Source organism: Sipha flava, unplaced genomic scaffold, assembly GCF_003268045.1.
Source record: "Sipha flava isolate LNK unplaced genomic scaffold, YSA_version1 35a_pilon_pilon, whole genome shotgun sequence".
Taxonomy (NCBI): Eukaryota; Metazoa; Arthropoda; class Insecta; order Hemiptera; family Aphididae; genus Sipha; species Sipha flava.
Window position 1 is genome coordinate 1,820,659 of NW_020273058.1, and position 19,210 is coordinate 1,839,868.

The 19,210-nt window shown below is 27.7% G+C and overlaps 2 protein-coding genes across 3 annotated transcripts in view; one reads left to right on the forward strand and one right to left on the reverse strand.

Moving 5' to 3' along the window:
• The first annotated feature begins 1,043 nt into the window (after window positions 1-1,043).
• The window catches only part of LOC112687676 (lysosomal alpha-glucosidase-like), a 28,915-nt gene continuing 10,748 nt past the window's right edge, over window positions 1,044-19,210 (forward strand). The window contains exons 1-7 of one of the 2 annotated variants that reach the window (XM_025560529.1): window positions 1,044-1,490; window positions 5,585-5,757; window positions 14,383-14,557; window positions 14,645-14,735; window positions 14,815-14,983; window positions 15,054-15,120; window positions 15,978-16,079. In XM_025560529.1, coding sequence (XP_025416314.1) covers window positions 1,089-1,490; window positions 5,585-5,757; window positions 14,383-14,557; window positions 14,645-14,735; window positions 14,815-14,983; window positions 15,054-15,120; window positions 15,978-16,079 — 1,179 coding nt within the window. In that variant the 5' untranslated portion in view covers window positions 1,044-1,088. The remainder of the gene's footprint in view (window positions 1,491-5,584; window positions 5,758-14,382; window positions 14,558-14,644; window positions 14,736-14,814; window positions 14,984-15,053; window positions 15,121-15,977; window positions 16,080-19,210) is intronic. The other variant, XM_025560530.1, reaches the window with a different exon arrangement.
• On the reverse strand, window positions 15,506-17,934 carry LOC112687680. Its single transcript, XM_025560538.1, has 6 exons — window positions 17,506-17,934; window positions 17,236-17,441; window positions 17,063-17,165; window positions 16,694-16,990; window positions 16,539-16,621; window positions 15,506-15,640 (listed from the first exon to the last, which is right to left on the reverse strand). Exons 3-5 carry the CDS (start codon window positions 17,136-17,138, stop codon window positions 16,575-16,577), a joined length of 420 nt encoding a protein of 139 aa, XP_025416323.1. The 5' UTR covers window positions 17,139-17,165; window positions 17,236-17,441; window positions 17,506-17,934; the 3' UTR covers window positions 15,506-15,640; window positions 16,539-16,574.

A 19,210-nucleotide genomic window follows, 5' to 3' on the forward strand; every position in this document is an offset into this window, starting at 1 on the left:
TTAGTGTGATAAGAAATTATTACTCCATAAATATGGCGGCTGAATTTTGTTTACATTAAGAAGTAACCATTCTGATTTCATTTATTCTGTGGTGCCGTGATGACGGATTATGCAACGAATGATTGCAACCAATGCGTGGAAGAGGAAAAATGGGCGGCCAGTACAAGCACATACATTGTGGAATTGTCGAAAAAAATAGCATTTTTTTTAATAATTATACCAATACTTTAGCATATAATTAAGGCAATAATACTCCGATAAACTTGAAATTTTCACAGAATCATCTACACACCAAACTGAGCTATTCGTAAAAGTTTCGAGTCAATTGGCTTATTAGTTCAAGCTATAGGGTAGCCGACATGATTTTCGTAAAATAACATAGGTTAAATACAAGTTAGTTCTCTTGTATAATATACAGTCGTCGCGCGCTGGTTTCTTTTTTTTTTTACTTAGTTCTGCGCCGCAAATGCGGTGTTAGATAATAAAATACCACACTAAAAGGCTATGATTAGCGCAAAAGATTTTGGTGGGGGATCTAGGGTATAAATATGTTTTGTTAACTAGCGAACTTAAAATTTAAAATGTTATAGGCATCTGAATTTATTCGATTTTATTGCAAGAAAAAATGTAGAGGGTTCTGATCCCTAGCCCCCCTGGCTACGGCCTTGTGGTATTCGCTTTTAACATTGTCACACTATCATATAAGAAATTGTCTGGATTTTATCCCTTTTAGGTTCCAATCCAATATTGCAATAACAAAATGTTGTACGTTGTACTATTGATTATAAAAATTATTTATAATCAATGGTTATAACTCCTTGCTTATCTATAAATAATTCAATAATATTTAAAACAAAGTGAAAATGTAATTATAAAACCTCGGTTAAAGTTCATAAAATTATTTCATTTGAAATGTATATTATTTATTATATCTATAGTATTTTTGTGGCTTTTAAACCGGCATTTTATAACTAATAGGTACTAAGTCTGCTCAGGGTTCTATAATATATATTTACTAAATTATTAAAATATTTTAAATTGTATTTCGTTCATTAATCAATAGATATACTTTATATTATCAAGTTAACATGTATTTGCAAAATGATTGTATTAGCAAGTTGTTTGTGTTATTTATACATATATTATTCATATTGCACGCATTATTTGTACTACAAATTACTATGTTTTCTTGTAATTCATTGCCGAATGAATTGAAGTTTGATTGCTTGCCGAAAAATAAGTCTGATCAAATCATTTGCGAACAAATTAACTGTTGCTGGACACCTGAAAACCAAACGGATACGCAATGGCCATGGTGTTATTACTCAGAATGTTACAATAATTACAATGTAATCAATGTATCGGAAACCAATACAGGGAAAATAGCATTTTATAATTTAACTGCAATGACTTATAATAATTATAAGAAAAATATTAAAATGTTGCGTTTAGATATTGTTTTCGAAACTCCACAACGATTACGAATTACAGTAAGTATAGTTTAAATAGTATAGTATAATTAGTAACAGTTAGTTTTTAGCATAGTTGACATTTCTAATTCTGGAACGGTATATATATGGTTCCAGAATTTGAAATGTATAAAATATTATTAAAATATAAACACATTATTTTTTTTTTTTAATAGATATAATATTGCTGAATAATTTAAAAGATATAACAAATTATTGTAAGAACTTAAATTCTAATCGATATTGAACTCTCTCTACTATTAATTACATATTTGTCGCACACTATTTTTTTTTATTTATGTGTTAACGATATAGACCAGAAGAATTTCTCCATTTACCTCTATTGCAAGAGACTTCTGATTGAAAATGTTTTCTAGTATGTATTTTCAAAGAAATAACTTTACGGATTTTCCAATAGTTTTCTTAAAATAGACGAAAAACTATATATTAAATTTTTGTTTAAAAGTATAGTGATCATAACGATTTGAAATGTTCATTGAATTCTCATAAACTTATATACTATATATGTATATCATTTGTTATAGAATATATAATTTTCAAAAGATTTTTTTTTTTTTGAGGCCGTTTTTAGGAAATTTAAATGTTCATGTTTTCTTAGTTTTTTTCGTAAATGTAGATAAAATTACTTTGGTTTGACAAAAAGTCTTTAAAATTCTATACAAGGTTCTTCATATATATCTACTACTGATACTACAACTTTTTATAGAAAAATTGAAATTAAATTAAAAAAAAAATTCTTATAATCGTTGACATGAAACTTTGACAAAACGATAAGAATTTCGAAAATCCGATACAATTTTGTAAAAAACAATTCATAAAATTTTCGATGAATTTTCTATGTGTAAATGTTAGAACATTAAAAGTTCAAACTACTTTATAAAGAAATTTGGTTCTTCTACTACACCAAACATATTTAAATATCTAAGCTGAACTTCCCGACCGCTCTCACTCAGAATCGTATTTTTGGGGGTTATAGTACAATGCATTGTTTTCAAAGAATAATATAGTAATACTATCAAATCATCCCCGTATCTCACTCAATCGTGCATTCTTACCATTTTTTTATTTTTGTTTGTATTTTTAAAATATAGTTTACAGTTTATTACTGAAATAATGTAATAAAATCTTAAAATACCTCAAATAAAATATTTACTATTTATGCAAAATATGTTTTTAACATTTCACATTTTCTTATTTAATTGTTTCACAATGTTAAATAAATGTAATTATATAAATATATGACCATATATTTTTCTAATCAAAACGGGACAGTAAAATCTTTATAATTTTGATTATAAGCAGATTTTTTTTATTTAATAATTATTAAAATAATTACGTACTATTGGGGTTTCAAAAAAAGAAAAACAATTTAAATATTTAATTATACTTATTGATAAGTTATTCATTTTTATTATAAACAATTTTTTTATCTAAGAAAAAGCTTCTAAATAAAAAAAAACTGTTATAGTGTAATAATAAACTACGAAAAATAATTTTATGTTAACACTGATATTGCGTTGTTTATATATTATAATACATTAGGTTAATACATTCGTGTATACATATATACTCATTTATCGTTCAGTGCAATAGGTGTTTTTATATTTTATTAGTAAAAATACAGATGTAGCTCAGGGGGGGGGGCAAAAAAATTGTAAGTACCTAAATACTTATAGGAAGGTTTACTGCTACATATTTCATCTACTCATATTTTGTATTACTATCATTAATAATTTTTTAAAAATCAAAACTCATTTAAGTTTATATAAAATTACATTATTAGTTATTAGTTTTAATATTTATAAGAAAAAATATAATAAAGTTTAAACAAAAAACAACTTTATTTGATTGAATTCGCATCATATTTTATTATTTTATTCAAAAAGTAATGACAATCTCCTTTTGTTTGAAGCAAATAAATTAATTGAATCATCATTTGTTGATTAAAAAAAATGTTAGATACTTGTTAGATACTAGGATTGTCGAATAGTCACTGAATACCCAAGATCAGCTTTATGTAAAATAACTTCCAATTTTGTAAGGGACGCGAAAATCTCAGGGGGGGGGGGCAATGGCCCCCACTGGCCCCACCATCCGGGCGTCCCTGATGTATATAGATGTATGAATAAACCAAAAAGTTTCGATGCCGTTCAACGTCAACCATTCAGTAATACAGTATCACATGCACACATAATAGTTAAATATAATAGAAACAATAATTCATTAACAAGTTTAAATGTACTATCTTTATATTTTACTACTTTCTGAAAACGAGATATTTTAGTGTCCCGAAAATTTCCTAGGGGTAATGGGACAAAAATACGAAAACAGGACGTATGTTCACTTTAAGTATTAATAATGTACACAATTTGGACTATCAAAAATTGCACATTAAATTATTATTTAAGATTTAAACCAACGGTTCTTAATCTTTTGTAGCTCACGAATCCTTAATGAAAGATTTTTAGAAATCGCCTTTAACAATTCTTTCTCGAAAACATTTTTTTTACAAATTATCTTATGTTATCAAAACCAAAATTATAATTATTTTTATTACACTTAATTATTAATTTAATTTAAATTTTATTGTTTTAGTTATCATTTTTTTTTAAATATTCTTAAAATTTGATTTTTATTTATTTAATGTGATGGTTGGCATTTCACTTGAGACACAAGTTTTTAAATATCGTAATAAAGATAAAATCTATCACTTTAATAATAAAATATATTATTCATGAAAGAAAATAGTAGTAATCCATTAATATTGTAATAATGCAATAATGTCACGAATTGACGTATGTATGTTATGTGTTTAGGCTGCCATGGACCCCTAGGGAGCCGTGGACTACTGGTTAAGAATCGCTAGTATAAATAATATTGATATCTGTATTTTTAATTTAAGATTCAGATTAAATAAAAAATTATAATGGGTTTCATTATTTTCTGCATTTAATATTATTATACTATTTATTTATATTTGTTAAAAATGATAAGTAATGCCGAGAAAATAAATGTAAAATTTTGAAAAATTACTAAATATTTATAAATTGTTGCAATATTACTATAACATAAGTTATATAACTATACTATAAGTGTATAACTATTTTTCGAGATAATTTTGTTTATTTAACCAAATGTACGGAAATTAAAATAATTTATTACATTTATATACATTATTACATATTTATATACATTAATAGTAAATTAATAATAAATTAAGTATTAAAATTTGGTAGAACTTAATTATTTTATTTAGCGAATTCTTTATTTAGTTTCTATTTATCTAACTTTGGGTTTAGCGAATGATAACGCATAGGTCATAGTTGTCGGTAAACTGTTTTTTAAAAATATAACTATCTGAACGGGAACGACTTAATCGTGTTTTATCTTTTAATATGGGTGTGACTGATTGCTATATATCGCCAGAGCCGAACAACTATAACTATGTTGACTAATACATTACAGTATAAAGTTCAATCCACATTATCGGTCACAGACAATCAAATCTTGTTAGTTCCATAGTTACTACCAGGCGTTGTTGTTCTAATGAGATACGCAGCGTTTTCAACACGTACTTTAATGATAATTGCATTAATTCTTGACGAAGATGAGGAATTAATAGAAATTAAACGAAGAAGACGGTTTTTGGTACACCTATTGGTCCGGATTTGTCAGGTGGAAAAATAATATCGAACACTATATTACCAGTAAATAAACAATGACACTACATTTTATAAATACTATCATAAAGTTCATAACCATGGGGTTCTTGATCGCATCGGCCGGTCGTGACATAATCGCGACCAATAGTATACCAAAACATTGGATTACATGACTGATGTTGGCCGGATTGTGACCGGACCGAATCTAAATCGCTGATGGGAATAGATGTAAAAAAAACTTAACTATAGAGATAAAATTTATTAAAACTGATGATATGCAGAATTCATGATTAACTATTTTAAATGGGTCTTATTATAAAATTCTAATTAAAATTCTCAAATACTTAAAAATGTAATAAGTAATACAAAAAAATTAAAAATATGATTTCAAACCTAAATCCTAATTATTATGGATTATGTAAAATATTATAGATTGATGATGTGCATCACAAACGTTACAAGCCACCATATCCAAAAATCCATGAATTCAAAGAAAAATCGAAACAAAATAATAATAATACCATTAAACTATCAGATTTTAATGTAAGACTTGCCAAAACTGGTGTTGGGTTTGCAGTTATTCGTAAATCAGATGATACAATTTTGTGAGTAACTATTTTATTTAACATTTGTATTTATAATATAAGATAATTAATAGTATTTATTTAGTAATTAAATGTGTGGGGCTCAACATATATGAAACCTATAACATAAGTATCAATCATTTTATTTATAAATATATATCAATAGTTGGTACCAGTGGCGTGGTGAAGGACGTTTACCTAATGCAATTGCTTAGCCCTAGAAATGTTCTGGGGGTTACCCCTTGGCTCTTTGAAATTGTACTTTTATTTAGGTCCTTAATCTCTGCGGACTGCTGTGGTAGCTAGCTATAGAGTACTATAACTATATAGTGCCACGATTATAGTTAGTTTGTTTAAGCTAGAGCAATTGGCATTTGTTGTTAAATTTGTAACTTATTATGGAACTATTCAAGAGCATTTAGTTGCATTAGAAGTAGCTAGAGATGCTTCAGGCAAAATTTTATTTAATTTATTTTCTGATATACGTGCAAAAGTTTTATTTAATTTATTTTCTGATATATGTGCAAAATACCAATTAGAATGGAAAAAAGAACTCATCGCTCGCATATTATGGTACAAGTACAATGCAAGGGGAATACCAAGGTTTAAGATTCCATATTCAATTACAGAATCAACAGGCTGTATATATTTGCTGTTTTGCGCATATATTCTAGTAATCTAGTGGTTGTCGATGTTTGTGAATCTAACGTAGTTATTAAAATTTTTATTTCTAATATCTAAGCTTTGACTACATTCATATCGGCTAGGAAACGAACAGCAGACTTTGTTGAAGCTCAGCTATTTTTGTACCTTAATAGAGTACAAAGAATGAAAAATTTGTCCACCACTCGTTGGATCTTACACGATCATAGAGTTAATAGAGTTTATCTTAAACACTTGGCTGTTTTAGAAACTTTAGAAAACCTGTCTAAGTCACCTGATACTAGCACAGCATTCCAAGCAAAGGGTCTTTTTCCAAACATTGCTTCATTCAAATTTATTGCTATAATTATATTTATGAAAAAAGTATTTGATATTACCACTCCACTCTCAAATTACCTACAATCATCAACCATGGACTTTGTAGAAGTATTACATTTAGTTGATAGTGCACAAGATCGAATGAAAAAATTAAGAACTGAAGATATGTTTAATAACATAAGGGATAAAGCCAAATCATTTTCTACATTGCATAAGTTAGAAGAAACTAGTTTAAAAGAAGAACGATTTAAGGAGGAAAACAAAATTGTTTGGTGAAAATTGCAGAGATGAAGCCCCCACTAATATTCTTAACAAATTTAAAATAAATGTATATTTCTATACTCTGGATAAAATAATTGGTACATTAGACAGTCGTTTTCAATCCAGTCGAGGTATATTAATAGATCTCGGTTGACTATCATATGCTCGTATTAAAGATGCCGCAAAAGACTCATTTCTTCCTCCAAACACATTTTTAGAACTTCATAAATGGCTTCCTGAGATAAATGTAAGCAATTTACAATCTGAATATTTGGCAAATTTTGAATCTTTGGAAGTTGGTGTTACTAATCCGGAATTATCTAAAATCTTTGCTCAATAGTCAAACAATATTAATGAGAATATTGAGATTGGTAATGAAAGTGTAGATATAGAAGTTTTTCATACAAATAATAAACAATTTGATTTTGCTTCTCGAATGGTCCAAATGATGAGTGGTTATAGTTTAATGGTTTCGTTTCCTAATGTATATTTAGCTTTTAAAGCTATATGTACCATTTCTGCATCTTCTGCTTCTGCGGAACGAGTGTTTTTTGAGGTAAGATAGAACTAAATTGTATATATTCAATTATTGTTTGTATCTTTTAAAATAAATATTAACCTATTTTTAACATTATAATATATGTTATTTTAATTATTGATTTTATATAAATCATAATTATACATATTACACTTTAGTACACAATATTATAGTATTATATCATTATTATTATATTGGTATTTACTAGTTATAAATCATTATATCAAAATAACTCTTAATCATCATTATATATTTGTTATAATATATGTATATTATTACTCAGGTACCTAATAGTTAATTATTTTAAAGTAATATTTACACTCTTAAAATACTTGATTTTTTTTTTATTTACTGAGGTAAAGATAATAAAGAATAGACTAAGAACAATCATCGGTCGAAACAGATTGAAATCATTAATGCTTTTATCTTGCGAAAAAGATATTTTATATTTAATTTTTATATTAATTATTTATATTTTATATTTCACTTAATTTAGAAGAAACATTGAATAGAATGGGTAAATCTTCTCAAATGCTAGAAAGAGCTCTTTTATTTAAATAAATAAATAAATCAATTTATATTTATGTGATACTGCAAAATAATTAATGATATTACTATAAACCTATATTAGTTTTTATGTGTTGAATTTTAAATATAATTAATGCATTATAAAATCTAATTTCTAATTGTACATTTACATATAAGGAAATCTTCTTATAACAAAAATTCAAGATTAGCATACAGAAAATTATATATAGTTTGGTGGGTTGATGGTTGGGGAGGGGATAGTAGATGGGTCATTGTATAAATAATTTGCATAGGGTTTGAAAGATGTTCACCACGCCACTGGTTGGTACGAATTAGAGATGGGCAAAATTATTTAAACATCAATTTTCGATGAATCCATACATCGACTTTTACAACATGGATGTGACTATGTTTTTTTCAGTGTTAAAAAACTTTGAAAAAATATGTTCTTATTAATGCTACTTACCATCTGCTGTATCTTTAACATAATATTAAATTAATTTAATTCAATATGAATAATGTAGTATATTTTATTTTAAAGTTTGTTTATTATAATATAATAGATAAATATTATCAATTATTGACCAGTAAACAAAAAAGACTGGACTGGACCACATCAGTGATAATATAAAACATTTGTCATTGGGCAGAACCCAACCCATCACATAATTACCCCGGACCCGAATATGTATTATTTGTTTAAATGCTGAGTTAAAATAATTTACCAAAAAAATTATGCATATAAATAATAGGTAAATGCATATTCTTAAGTTTACGGTTGATTTTCAAGTTTGATTATATTTATTATTTATAACATGAGGTGCAATTTAATAGTAAATGTAAATTATGAAATTTAATATAGGACAATTCATAATTATTATTTTAACTTGTGTACAAATCTATAAACTATTTAATTTAAAAAAAATCATATTTTTAGCATATTTTACATATGTAAAGAATATTTAGAGAATAGCCGCTAGACTTTATGCAGAACGATATCCTGAACGATATCACCCTCCTCACAATTACCTGGTCCGAATTGAATCGTCTTTCAGAAATAGTAGTGAGCTACCTACAAGACAAGGTAATAATCAACAAAAAACAAAGACGTTCTAAATAAAACGATAGAAGTTGATTGGAGAGGTAAACGAACACGACAAATTGCAGGTATAAGCATACGTTCAATTAAATCCTCGATCTTCAGAAAGGCATTTAAGTAACGAAATTGGAATTTCTTATAAAAAAGTTAATATAATTTTGAAAAAAAATAAATTACACCAATATAAGCCTGATTTAGTACAAAATTTGGTACCAGGTGATTTTAATCGTAGACTTACATTTATTGCATGATTTATGGTGCAATTACATGACGAACCCGGTTTTATACGATTTATCTATCTATCGACGAATCAAAGTTTACCAATAACGGTATAACTAATAAACAAAATAACCGGTATTGAGCTGATGACAATCCATATTAGACCACTGATACAAAACACCAAACAGTTTGGGGAAGTAATGTTTGGTATGAGTTACTTAATGGGAAACTTCTCGGCCCATATTTTTACGATGGTACGCTTACTGGGATAAGATACTTAAAGTTTCTAACTGATGTTTTACTTACATACATGGATGACATACTATTAGAGACTAGAAATAATGTATTTTTCAACATGATGGAGCACCTGCACACAATGCAATTGTTGTAAGAGTGCATTTAAAAATGTTCTGGCAGCAACGAAAATAATACCCACGAGACAAAAAACAAATTTCCTATGATTTTTTGTAGATTAAGAATCAGCAATTATTAATAAGGACATATTTACCTTAACACTACTTATTCATACAAAAGTTAAAATAGAAGGACCTCACAAATGCAAAGACATTTTATAGTATTTAAACTGTCAAAACTACGGTCACGCAAAAAAAATACTGCTCATGTCCACCAAAAATGCATTCGCTATGAAGAAAACTATCTATCCACCAATTACAACAAATTCAATACATCATCCGCCAATTATGCGCTTTACAATGATTGTCAAGTATACAAGTGACCTATTTTCGATTTACTCCTTAGTTTTCATAACTCTAAACACTCTACCTGCTTTCCGGTCCGATAGAAACCGATCATTTTATGAATGCCATTGTGAACTGGAACAAATTTAGAAGAATATTGACCAGAATATAATTTCAAACACTCACTTAAAACTCCAAATAATTTCGAAAATGCTATTTAAAACCAAGGCATTACATCAGGGTCATTTTTTCGGTTATTGAGTGAAAATTCGAGTTATTGAACTTGGATTTTCTAGGTTAATGAACTTTTCTGTTTACGGTTAAAATATAAATTTATTTGGATTTATTATGGTCAATGCTGATGTTAAAAATCCAAATTTCATGTCAGATAACATGATATTTTCAATGCAAATTGGATTTAGTAATCTGAATATATTTTTTAAGCAGCTATTATGAAAAAAATATCATATTAAATTAATACGTAACATTAATCAGTCATATTAAAGTTTGAGTTTTGGGTTAATCCATATATTTCATTAAGGTTTCGGGTTGATTCAGGTATTTATTTTTTCAATCGGTTTTGAATAAACGGGTTTTGGGTTCCGGTTACATAAAGGTTCAAAGCCTTGTTCAAAACCTAACCGACTTTAGCCAATCAACAGCATGGGAATCATCACTTGTAACTCATAAACACTAAAGAAACCCCAATAATTCTCGATCACATTCGTGAACTAATCACACAAAATACGCGAAGGCTCTCTGATAATGCACCACTCGTCTCTCAGATCAGTGGTGACTCGTGAAATTAACATAAGGTGGTGCACAAAAAATTTGTAAGATACTATGTAGAGGTGGGTAAAAATATATTAATATTGTTATGGATACAGAGGTATATATAACATACATATCATCACTTAATTTTCTGAACCTTTCTAAGCTCTTGCTACAGTAAAATTGAAATATATTAGAAAAAAATTAGTGCTATTCTTGTTTACGGATTCCCGTTATGTTCCTATTTTATAATGCAGTCTACAGTATATGATTGTAGACCCAATGTATTTGTAGTTCATATATTAATAAAATATACTAATAAATAAATAATTTCGAACTATTCATCCTTCATCCCTTAAATGGACCTAACACCAAGTTAACAACGATTCTCATAAAGACTGTATCTTGTCATTTGCCATAAAAATGGCTCTCTATGGAGCCTTAAACAAAATTTATAAGCCCCACTTAATAACAACAATAAAAATTGGTGCAAATTTGAAAAAAGCAAGCAGAAATTTTTCATTTTTATTTCTCGGGAGTCTTCTAACCTCACCAAAATATCGGTTATCATACTTTCATCGAACTTATTGAAAACTCACTTGTTTTTTCTTTCCCACTTTATCTTTCCTCAAAATTATTTTCTACAAGTGAAGTCCTACACCTTATAAAATAATTTCCTTTCAAAAAACCAGCAGGAATAGACTAAATCACTAAAAAAGTTGATCGACAAATATAAAAAAAAGCATTAATTCACTAAACCCGAATTTTAAATTATATTCTAAGACACTCCTACTTTCTCCTCCAATGAAAAATATCAGTAATGATATAAATTTCAAAACTAGGTAAAACTCCCAATATTCCATTTTTCTATCGTCTTATAATTATATTACTATTATTTATAATGATAACTTTAAACTTCTTCTATTATTTTCGAACAATTAATCCTCAAACATGTATCCAAAGTTATTAGTGAAAAAGTAAGTAATACCTCATAATCAATTCGGGTTTTGTAACATATTCCATGATCCAACAAAAAATATTTTCTGTTCCTCATGTTTTATAAGACATAGCTCAAGTTTTTGACAAGATCTGGCACACTGGACTCCTATTTAAATTAAAAACACTTCTCCCACCCCCTTTTTTCTTATTCCTTAAATCATACCGTTACTTTGTTACCAAAGTAGGCTCTGAATTCTCCAAATTATCCTCTATTCGAGATGTTTTCCACTAAAATGCTATTTTATCTCCAATCCTGTACCTGTATGCCGCAGACCAGCCATCATCAAACCACATTTCCATAGCTGAGTTTGCAGCTGACAAAATAATTTTTATTTCCTGCAATGATCCACTTACTGCCAGTCAATTCCAATATAACCACCTTAACAACATGGAAGTATGGTAATAAAAATAGAAAATTAAATGAAAAATGCTCACACATTACTTTTACACTAAAAAAAGGCACTGTCCCTCTGATCACTATCCAAAAATTATACCACTGAAATTTAAAGTCCGTTATTTAGGATTATTATTAGTTAAACGTCTAACTTGGGCCTAAAATGTCCAGTAAAAAAGCCTTTTGTGAATTCCATACATAAATCATTTCATTTTCTTCTAGGCAAACACTTCAATCGTTTGCTAAAAAATAAATTACTGTTGTACAAAACTCTACTAAACCAATATAGTCGTATAGAGACTAAGTATGGGGTATTGCTAAAAATTCAAATACCTATAAAATTCAATAATTTCAATCTATTTCGTTACAAATCATTACCATAGCTCACTTCTACGTCACAAACCTTAGCCTACATACTGATTTGAACATATCTACTGTCATGGAAGTAGCCACTTCATCCTACAAAATCTTTCGTGTACGTTTTGCAAATCACAGTAATCTCCAAATATTAGATATTAATTTTAATGACATCCCAAGTAATTCCCAAGAGGACTAAATAAGAACTGTAATCGAGATTACGCTTAAATTAAAAAAAAAAAAAACTTAAATAATAAAAATAAATATATAATCATATTATATTGTTTTTATTTATTAATGGTTCCTTAGGTCTAACAAAAAATATCTTCCTTAACTATGTTATATGATACAACATAAAACATATTTTGTGAAAACCTCGAAGAATGAATACTGTTCTATATATCCGTGTATATGATATATTGAGGCATTAAGCATTTTTGTTTTTACTCTATAATATAGAGTCTATATGAAGTAATTCTAATACATAAAATAATAAAGAAAAATAATTTTTTTTATAAAGTTTGAAGTTAATCGTAATTAAAAAAAAAAATTCTTATTTAAGCATGGATACAATTTTTATAATTCCAACCTAACAGCTATTATATATTTGTATAACAATACTATAGCCGTGATTCAAATATCCTACAGTACATTGTACATCTGACGAGCGTCTAGAGACAGCCCACGAGCAAATTTCTTATCAATTATAATATAATGTTTCTTATCAAAATTAATAACATAATGACAAAATGTTATCAACATGAACATACAAAAAAATAATTATAATGTAAATTATGTTTTTAAAATAATAGTCATAATCATAAAATAAAATATAAAATTGTCATAAAAATATAGTTTTCAAAATAATATTAATAATAATAATAATGTTGTTTTCAGTATAATATAGTTATAAAATAAAATATAAAATTGTTATAAAAATATTGTTTTTGTAGCATAATATTATTTGTCTTATTTTCCATATGCATGGTCAAATTGTGAATCAATATGAATATAAGGAGACTCGTCTTTTTCATTCAAATCATTTATTATTTGTTTTCTTACATTTTCTTACATTTTCATTTAATAAAACAGCAACATTCGATTCTTGTTCATATAGCATTTTTAAATTTGAGTCTAAGGATAAATTAATTTTATGAAGCTGTTTATCATTTAATTTACCTGCTTGTGACACAAATATGCTATGTTCATGTTGATACAATTTTGTCATTATGTTATTAATTTTGATATGAAATATTATATTATAATTGATAAGGAATTTGCACGTGGACTGTCTCTAAACGCTCGTGTACATCTGTAACCCGTTTAAAAAAAATTAGTTGATTCTGCACATAAAAAAAGGCAACAATAATAATAATAATAATAACAACATATAATTATTCCCTAAAAGTAATTATTGGATACCACTGATTTGTTGTCCAGTTGTTAGTCTAGCGGCCATTAAAAAATATATATATATTAATATATAATTATATACAAGTATATATATTTTTACAATAATCACTAAATATTGAAGTAATGGTTTATATTTGTGTATATGGACTTTATAAAGTCACGGCAGGGCCATGTTAAGGGGGTGTCAAAGGGGGCAATTGTCCCCGGGCGCCGTAATTTTTTGAAAGTAAGGAGGCGCCCTTATCTGCACTTAATATTCTACCTGTACCCAGTGGTCCTGTAAAAAAATTTTTGCCCCTGAGCGCTGAAATGTTTGACGCGGCTCTGCTCACGAGTATTAACTCACGATAAGTGTTCACTCTTAATTATAATCTGTTATATTATTTAGATTTGATAGTCGAAATATTGGAGGTTTTATATTTTCTGATCAGTTCATTCAATTATCAGCTTTACTACCTTCTAAGTATATTTATGGATTAGGAGAACATAAAACTAATTTATTATTAAGTTCAAATTGGAAAATGTATACAATGTTTAACCATGATAGTACTCCAAAACCTGGCGTAAGTTTATTTAGCTTAAAAAGTATATTTTTCTAAATAGAACTATTTAATTTTTTTTATATTTTAAATATCAATGCTTAATTTTAGATAAACGGTTATGGCTCACATCCATTTTATCTACTAATAGAAAAATCAGGAAAAAGTCATGGAGTTTTTTTATTCAACAGTAATGCCATGGGTAATAAATAATAAATATTATATATTAAACCGCAAAACATTTAATGAATATTCAATATAATTAATTTTTTAAACGCAAGATATTCTATTACAACCAGCACCCGCTATAACATACCGGGTAATTGGTGGTATTTTGGATTTTTATTTCTTTTCTGGACCAACACCTTCTGATGTTATTTCTCAATACACTAAAATTATCGGTAGACCATTTCTACCACCATACTGGTCTTTGGGTTATCATATGTGTCGGTAAACTTTACGAAAAACGATCTTCTAATATCAATATAATTATTTAATTTATTCAATTTTATAATTATAGATATGGACAGACTTTTGAGGATCTGATCAAAGTTTATAATAGGACAACAAAAGCTGGCATTCCATGGGTAATAAATAACTAAAAATAATTATGTAATTTATATGAATGTTGTTTTTTGATTCTTCATAGTCAATAACAAAAATATTATTAATATTTAAATACTTACATTCAGAAAATATATAGTTAATCATACCGTAGCATGTACAATTATACAAACACAAAACCTAAAGACTTGATAACTATAGTGTTAATTCGTTTCAACCACGATGTACCAAAACCATTCTATTTTTATACTTAGACTATATTTTTCAAATTATGAATTTTAATTAATAGTAAAAAAAATTTTAACTAATAATTGCCTGAGATACAAAAAATGTATTTGAAATTAAATTTTCTTTTATAAAACTTACATATGTATATAAAAATTGTCAAATATTCATTTAAAAATGAAAAATTAACAAATAGGCAAAATACGCAATTACAAATGTAAGTATAAACTTGTATGGTCATGAAACAAATTTCTTAATTACTTGGCTATGTTTTGAATGATTATTGAAAAACGTGCAAACTCCTAGAAGTTCCTTGCCCTAGAATAATAGTGAACTAAAATAACTTAATAAATAAAAAATAGTAATTATTAATACTTAACTATAAATAACTAAATAATAATTAAATTATTTTAGTGACATTTTTTACACTTTTGCCCCCTCCCAAAAAAAAAAATTACAACAAATTAAGCACTGGATACACTACTATTATTTCATTGATTATAGAATAAATATTTATTCTATAATCAATGTTTATACTCAACATAGCACTGTTCTAATATATCTTATATTTTTATAACATTTGTAACTAAGCACACATAAAAATATATATTATATATTTATGGGTCATAATTATGAGTTCATTATTTTATTTTAGGACACTCATTGGAATGATATTGATTATATGGATCATAAGGATGATTTTACTCTGTCTAATAATTTTAATCAACTTCCTGAGTATGTGAATAGTTTACACAAGGTACAAAATAATCTTCAAAAAATATTTATTTTAAAATTAGTATAAATTTCAATTAAGTATAATATGCATGCAGTGCCGGATTACCCATTAGGTGGAGTACGCGCCCGTCTTAGAGTCTCATTCATTTAAGGGGCCCTGTGAAAACGGACAATTTTTTTTTATTTATTTAATAATACCTGTATTTTAATTACGAAATTACGGGACAAAAGTCATTATGAAATATAATATAATTAAGTTGTAGGTATTAGATACAGTAATAATAATAAAATTATTTTGAAAAAAAATAAAAATAATATAATAATTAATTAATTTTTCGTGCAAATAAAAAAATGTAATAAACCTGTAATCAGTGGCGAAGTATCCTAGAAGACAATGAGACAATGTCTACCCACTTTTAACATAATTTGGTTTTATTATATTTTATTTATTTATATACTTCAATATTTATCATCGTTTTACCTTTGTACCATAACGTATTAATATTCTTAAAATAGATTAGTTGCGGATCGTGCACGCGAACTGTCGTCCGTTGTGACGTAATTCTATAAACATCCAAATACAAATATAAAAATTAAAAATTATAAAGGTACGGTGTATTTTAAAAATATTCTAACGGTGTCCAATGCGCGACCTGTCGCCGCGACAGGTTGCCGCGTCAGCCCCGTGCAGTAAGATTTTATGGACACTACTTGGCATGTAGTACCATGGGTATAGCTTAACAAAGAGTCTTGCTGTCTCTATTCCATAATTTTCAAACGCATCCACATCTATTTCTTTTCCACTTGCCATAACTACTAAAATGGTTGAAAATCTTTTTATTAAGTTTATGTCAATCCCGGTGATATCTGATGATTTCTCTGGTTCCCTAAAAAATCTTCGAGATGTATTCCCATCATTTGTTGTACCGTGACCTTAAACAAATAAAGTAGGTACCTTTAATTTATATATTTTTTGTTTATTTATACAAATGGTCAAAATGTTACCTTGTAGTACAATATCAACTAATAAATCCATTTCGGATTTAAATCGGCCCTGAATTTCTTTTTTTCGGTGTTCCATCACAGTTTTATTTGAATCCGACCTTACCTGAAGATTACAAATTATTTAAAATAAAATTGTATTATACATTTATGAATATATATTTTTTTATAATTACCTGCCATGTTTTAAATGGTAACCGGTAGGATATGTGTAAAATACATTCTAAAAATCTTATCCATGCGTGAAGAGTGGACAATCCAAACTTAAAATTATCTGGGTTTGTCGGTATCTTTATCACTTTATCGATGTCATTAAAGTTTTTAGGTTTACATCCACATATGTAACACGATTGGCTAGATGTACTCGTATTGAATTACATACCTAAAAAAAAATCATTAAAACTTTAAAAATCTAAATTAATTTTGTATCTATGTAAAATTTTTACCTTTCCATCAACCATCGAAAATATCAGAGTATGTTTTATTTTGAGTAAATTATTGTCTTCTAATAAAATATCTGTTGGAAATATATTTTTCAATTCTGATTCGATGGCATTTACTTCTCTCTTCGTACTTTCTATTGTTTCCTTTTCATACAAAAATTTTATTGGACGACAAAAATGTGTAGACGAATAATGAGAATTGATTTTACACTTGTGGGACGAAATATTTTATCACCACGAATCAAACTTACAAGATCATTGTGTGAAAAATTATTCCGCTTAACACTACTACTTCCTGCTATTTAAAAATATACAATATTATTATAAAACTACCTATCCACCCACATAAGGTACAATGTGTATGAGTATACCAAAATGCAATTGATTAAGATATTTTTTTTCCTACGATTATGTATAAAATGTATAGTCCGTAATATTACACTTAGTTTAAAATTAATTTAACTAAATTTATTTTAACATTTCAGTAGTTTTTTGATACATAAATTTGTCGTTTCTCAAATAAAAATTATGGCCCAAGATATATAATATAACATTGTACACTAATGAATCTACGCCAATGATATAGTAGTGTTTTTTCGAATAAATCTCTCAATCTAGCTATTGAAACTCTAAATCTCGCTCTTAGTGAGTTAAATTTTATCCTCAACAGCCATTTTTTTCAAAATTGCAAATGAAAAATTAAATCCTTTATTTTTACCAGACGCCGATACTTAAATTCCCAGAACATTTATCTTGATGATACTTGATGAATCACACTAGATTCTAAATTACATTGGATACTATATATTACGTCGCTCACTTCGTACTGCTCGAAATGGGCTAATTTCCTCAGATCGATTTCTGATACATGGTAGGGATCTGACCCTCTCTCATTACTATCCATTTACAAATCAATCATACGCTATAAAATTGATTACGGTAGTTTTCTGTTTGGCTCATCCTCTTTCTCCAACTGGGCTAAACTCAATAAACTCCAAAGCAATTGCCTAAGAAGCATTTTGGGTATTTAAAATTAACCCCTTTTTCTGCTATCGAGGTAGAAACAATCTGCCCTCCTTTCAACATATGATGTCACTGGCTTGCCAGTAAATTTCTCCTGAAATCTTTATTACACTCTAACTCTCCTATCTTTGATACTTTTTATTCCCTGTTTCTCACTTGGCGTTATGTCCCTAAATATCTTCCAATCATTTCCCTGGCTGCAAATTCCATCTCCTCATTTCATCAATACATTATTACTCATATCAAACCACCTCTGTATTTACAAACATACGACTACTTTCTTAACATCCCTGTTATATACATCTCATGAACTTTCATCGTGAATCTCCCTCTATAGACCTTAAATTGTCCTCTCCTATTGTAATAAACAACGCCTTTTTTGATTTCCTTAATTCCATTTTTCCCGACTTCATAGCAGTGTATACCGATGGATCTGTTTCTCCTCTCTCTGCTGGTTACTCTTTTTATATTCCTGAGCTGCATATATCCTTTACTAATAATTTACCACCTTCGGCTTCTTCTTTCACTGCTGAGTGCTTCGCCATTGTCAAAACGCTCACGTTGATTTCCTCTTTCCTACCAGATAAGTTCTTAATTGCAACAGACTCAATGTCATGTCTTCAATCCTTTACCTCTAACCCTTTCAACTTTCAGATTTCCCCTCTAATTCTCTAAATTAAGTATA

What these genes read in the sequence shown, in the direction of transcription:
- LOC112687680 (XM_025560538.1), bottom strand. Translation starts at nt 17,138, where the DNA reads ATGGAACACCGAAAAAAAGAAATTCAGGGCCGATTTAAATCCGAAATG. An exon ending in AGTTGATATTGTACTACAAG is followed by an intron (nt 16,991 to 17,062) that starts GTAACATTTTGA and finishes TATTTGTTTAAG; the next exon opens with GTCACGGTACAACAAATGAT. An exon ending in CAGGTCGCGCATTGGACACC is followed by an intron (nt 16,622 to 16,693) that starts GTTAGAATATTT and finishes GGATGTTTATAG; the next exon opens with AATTACGTCACAACGGACGA.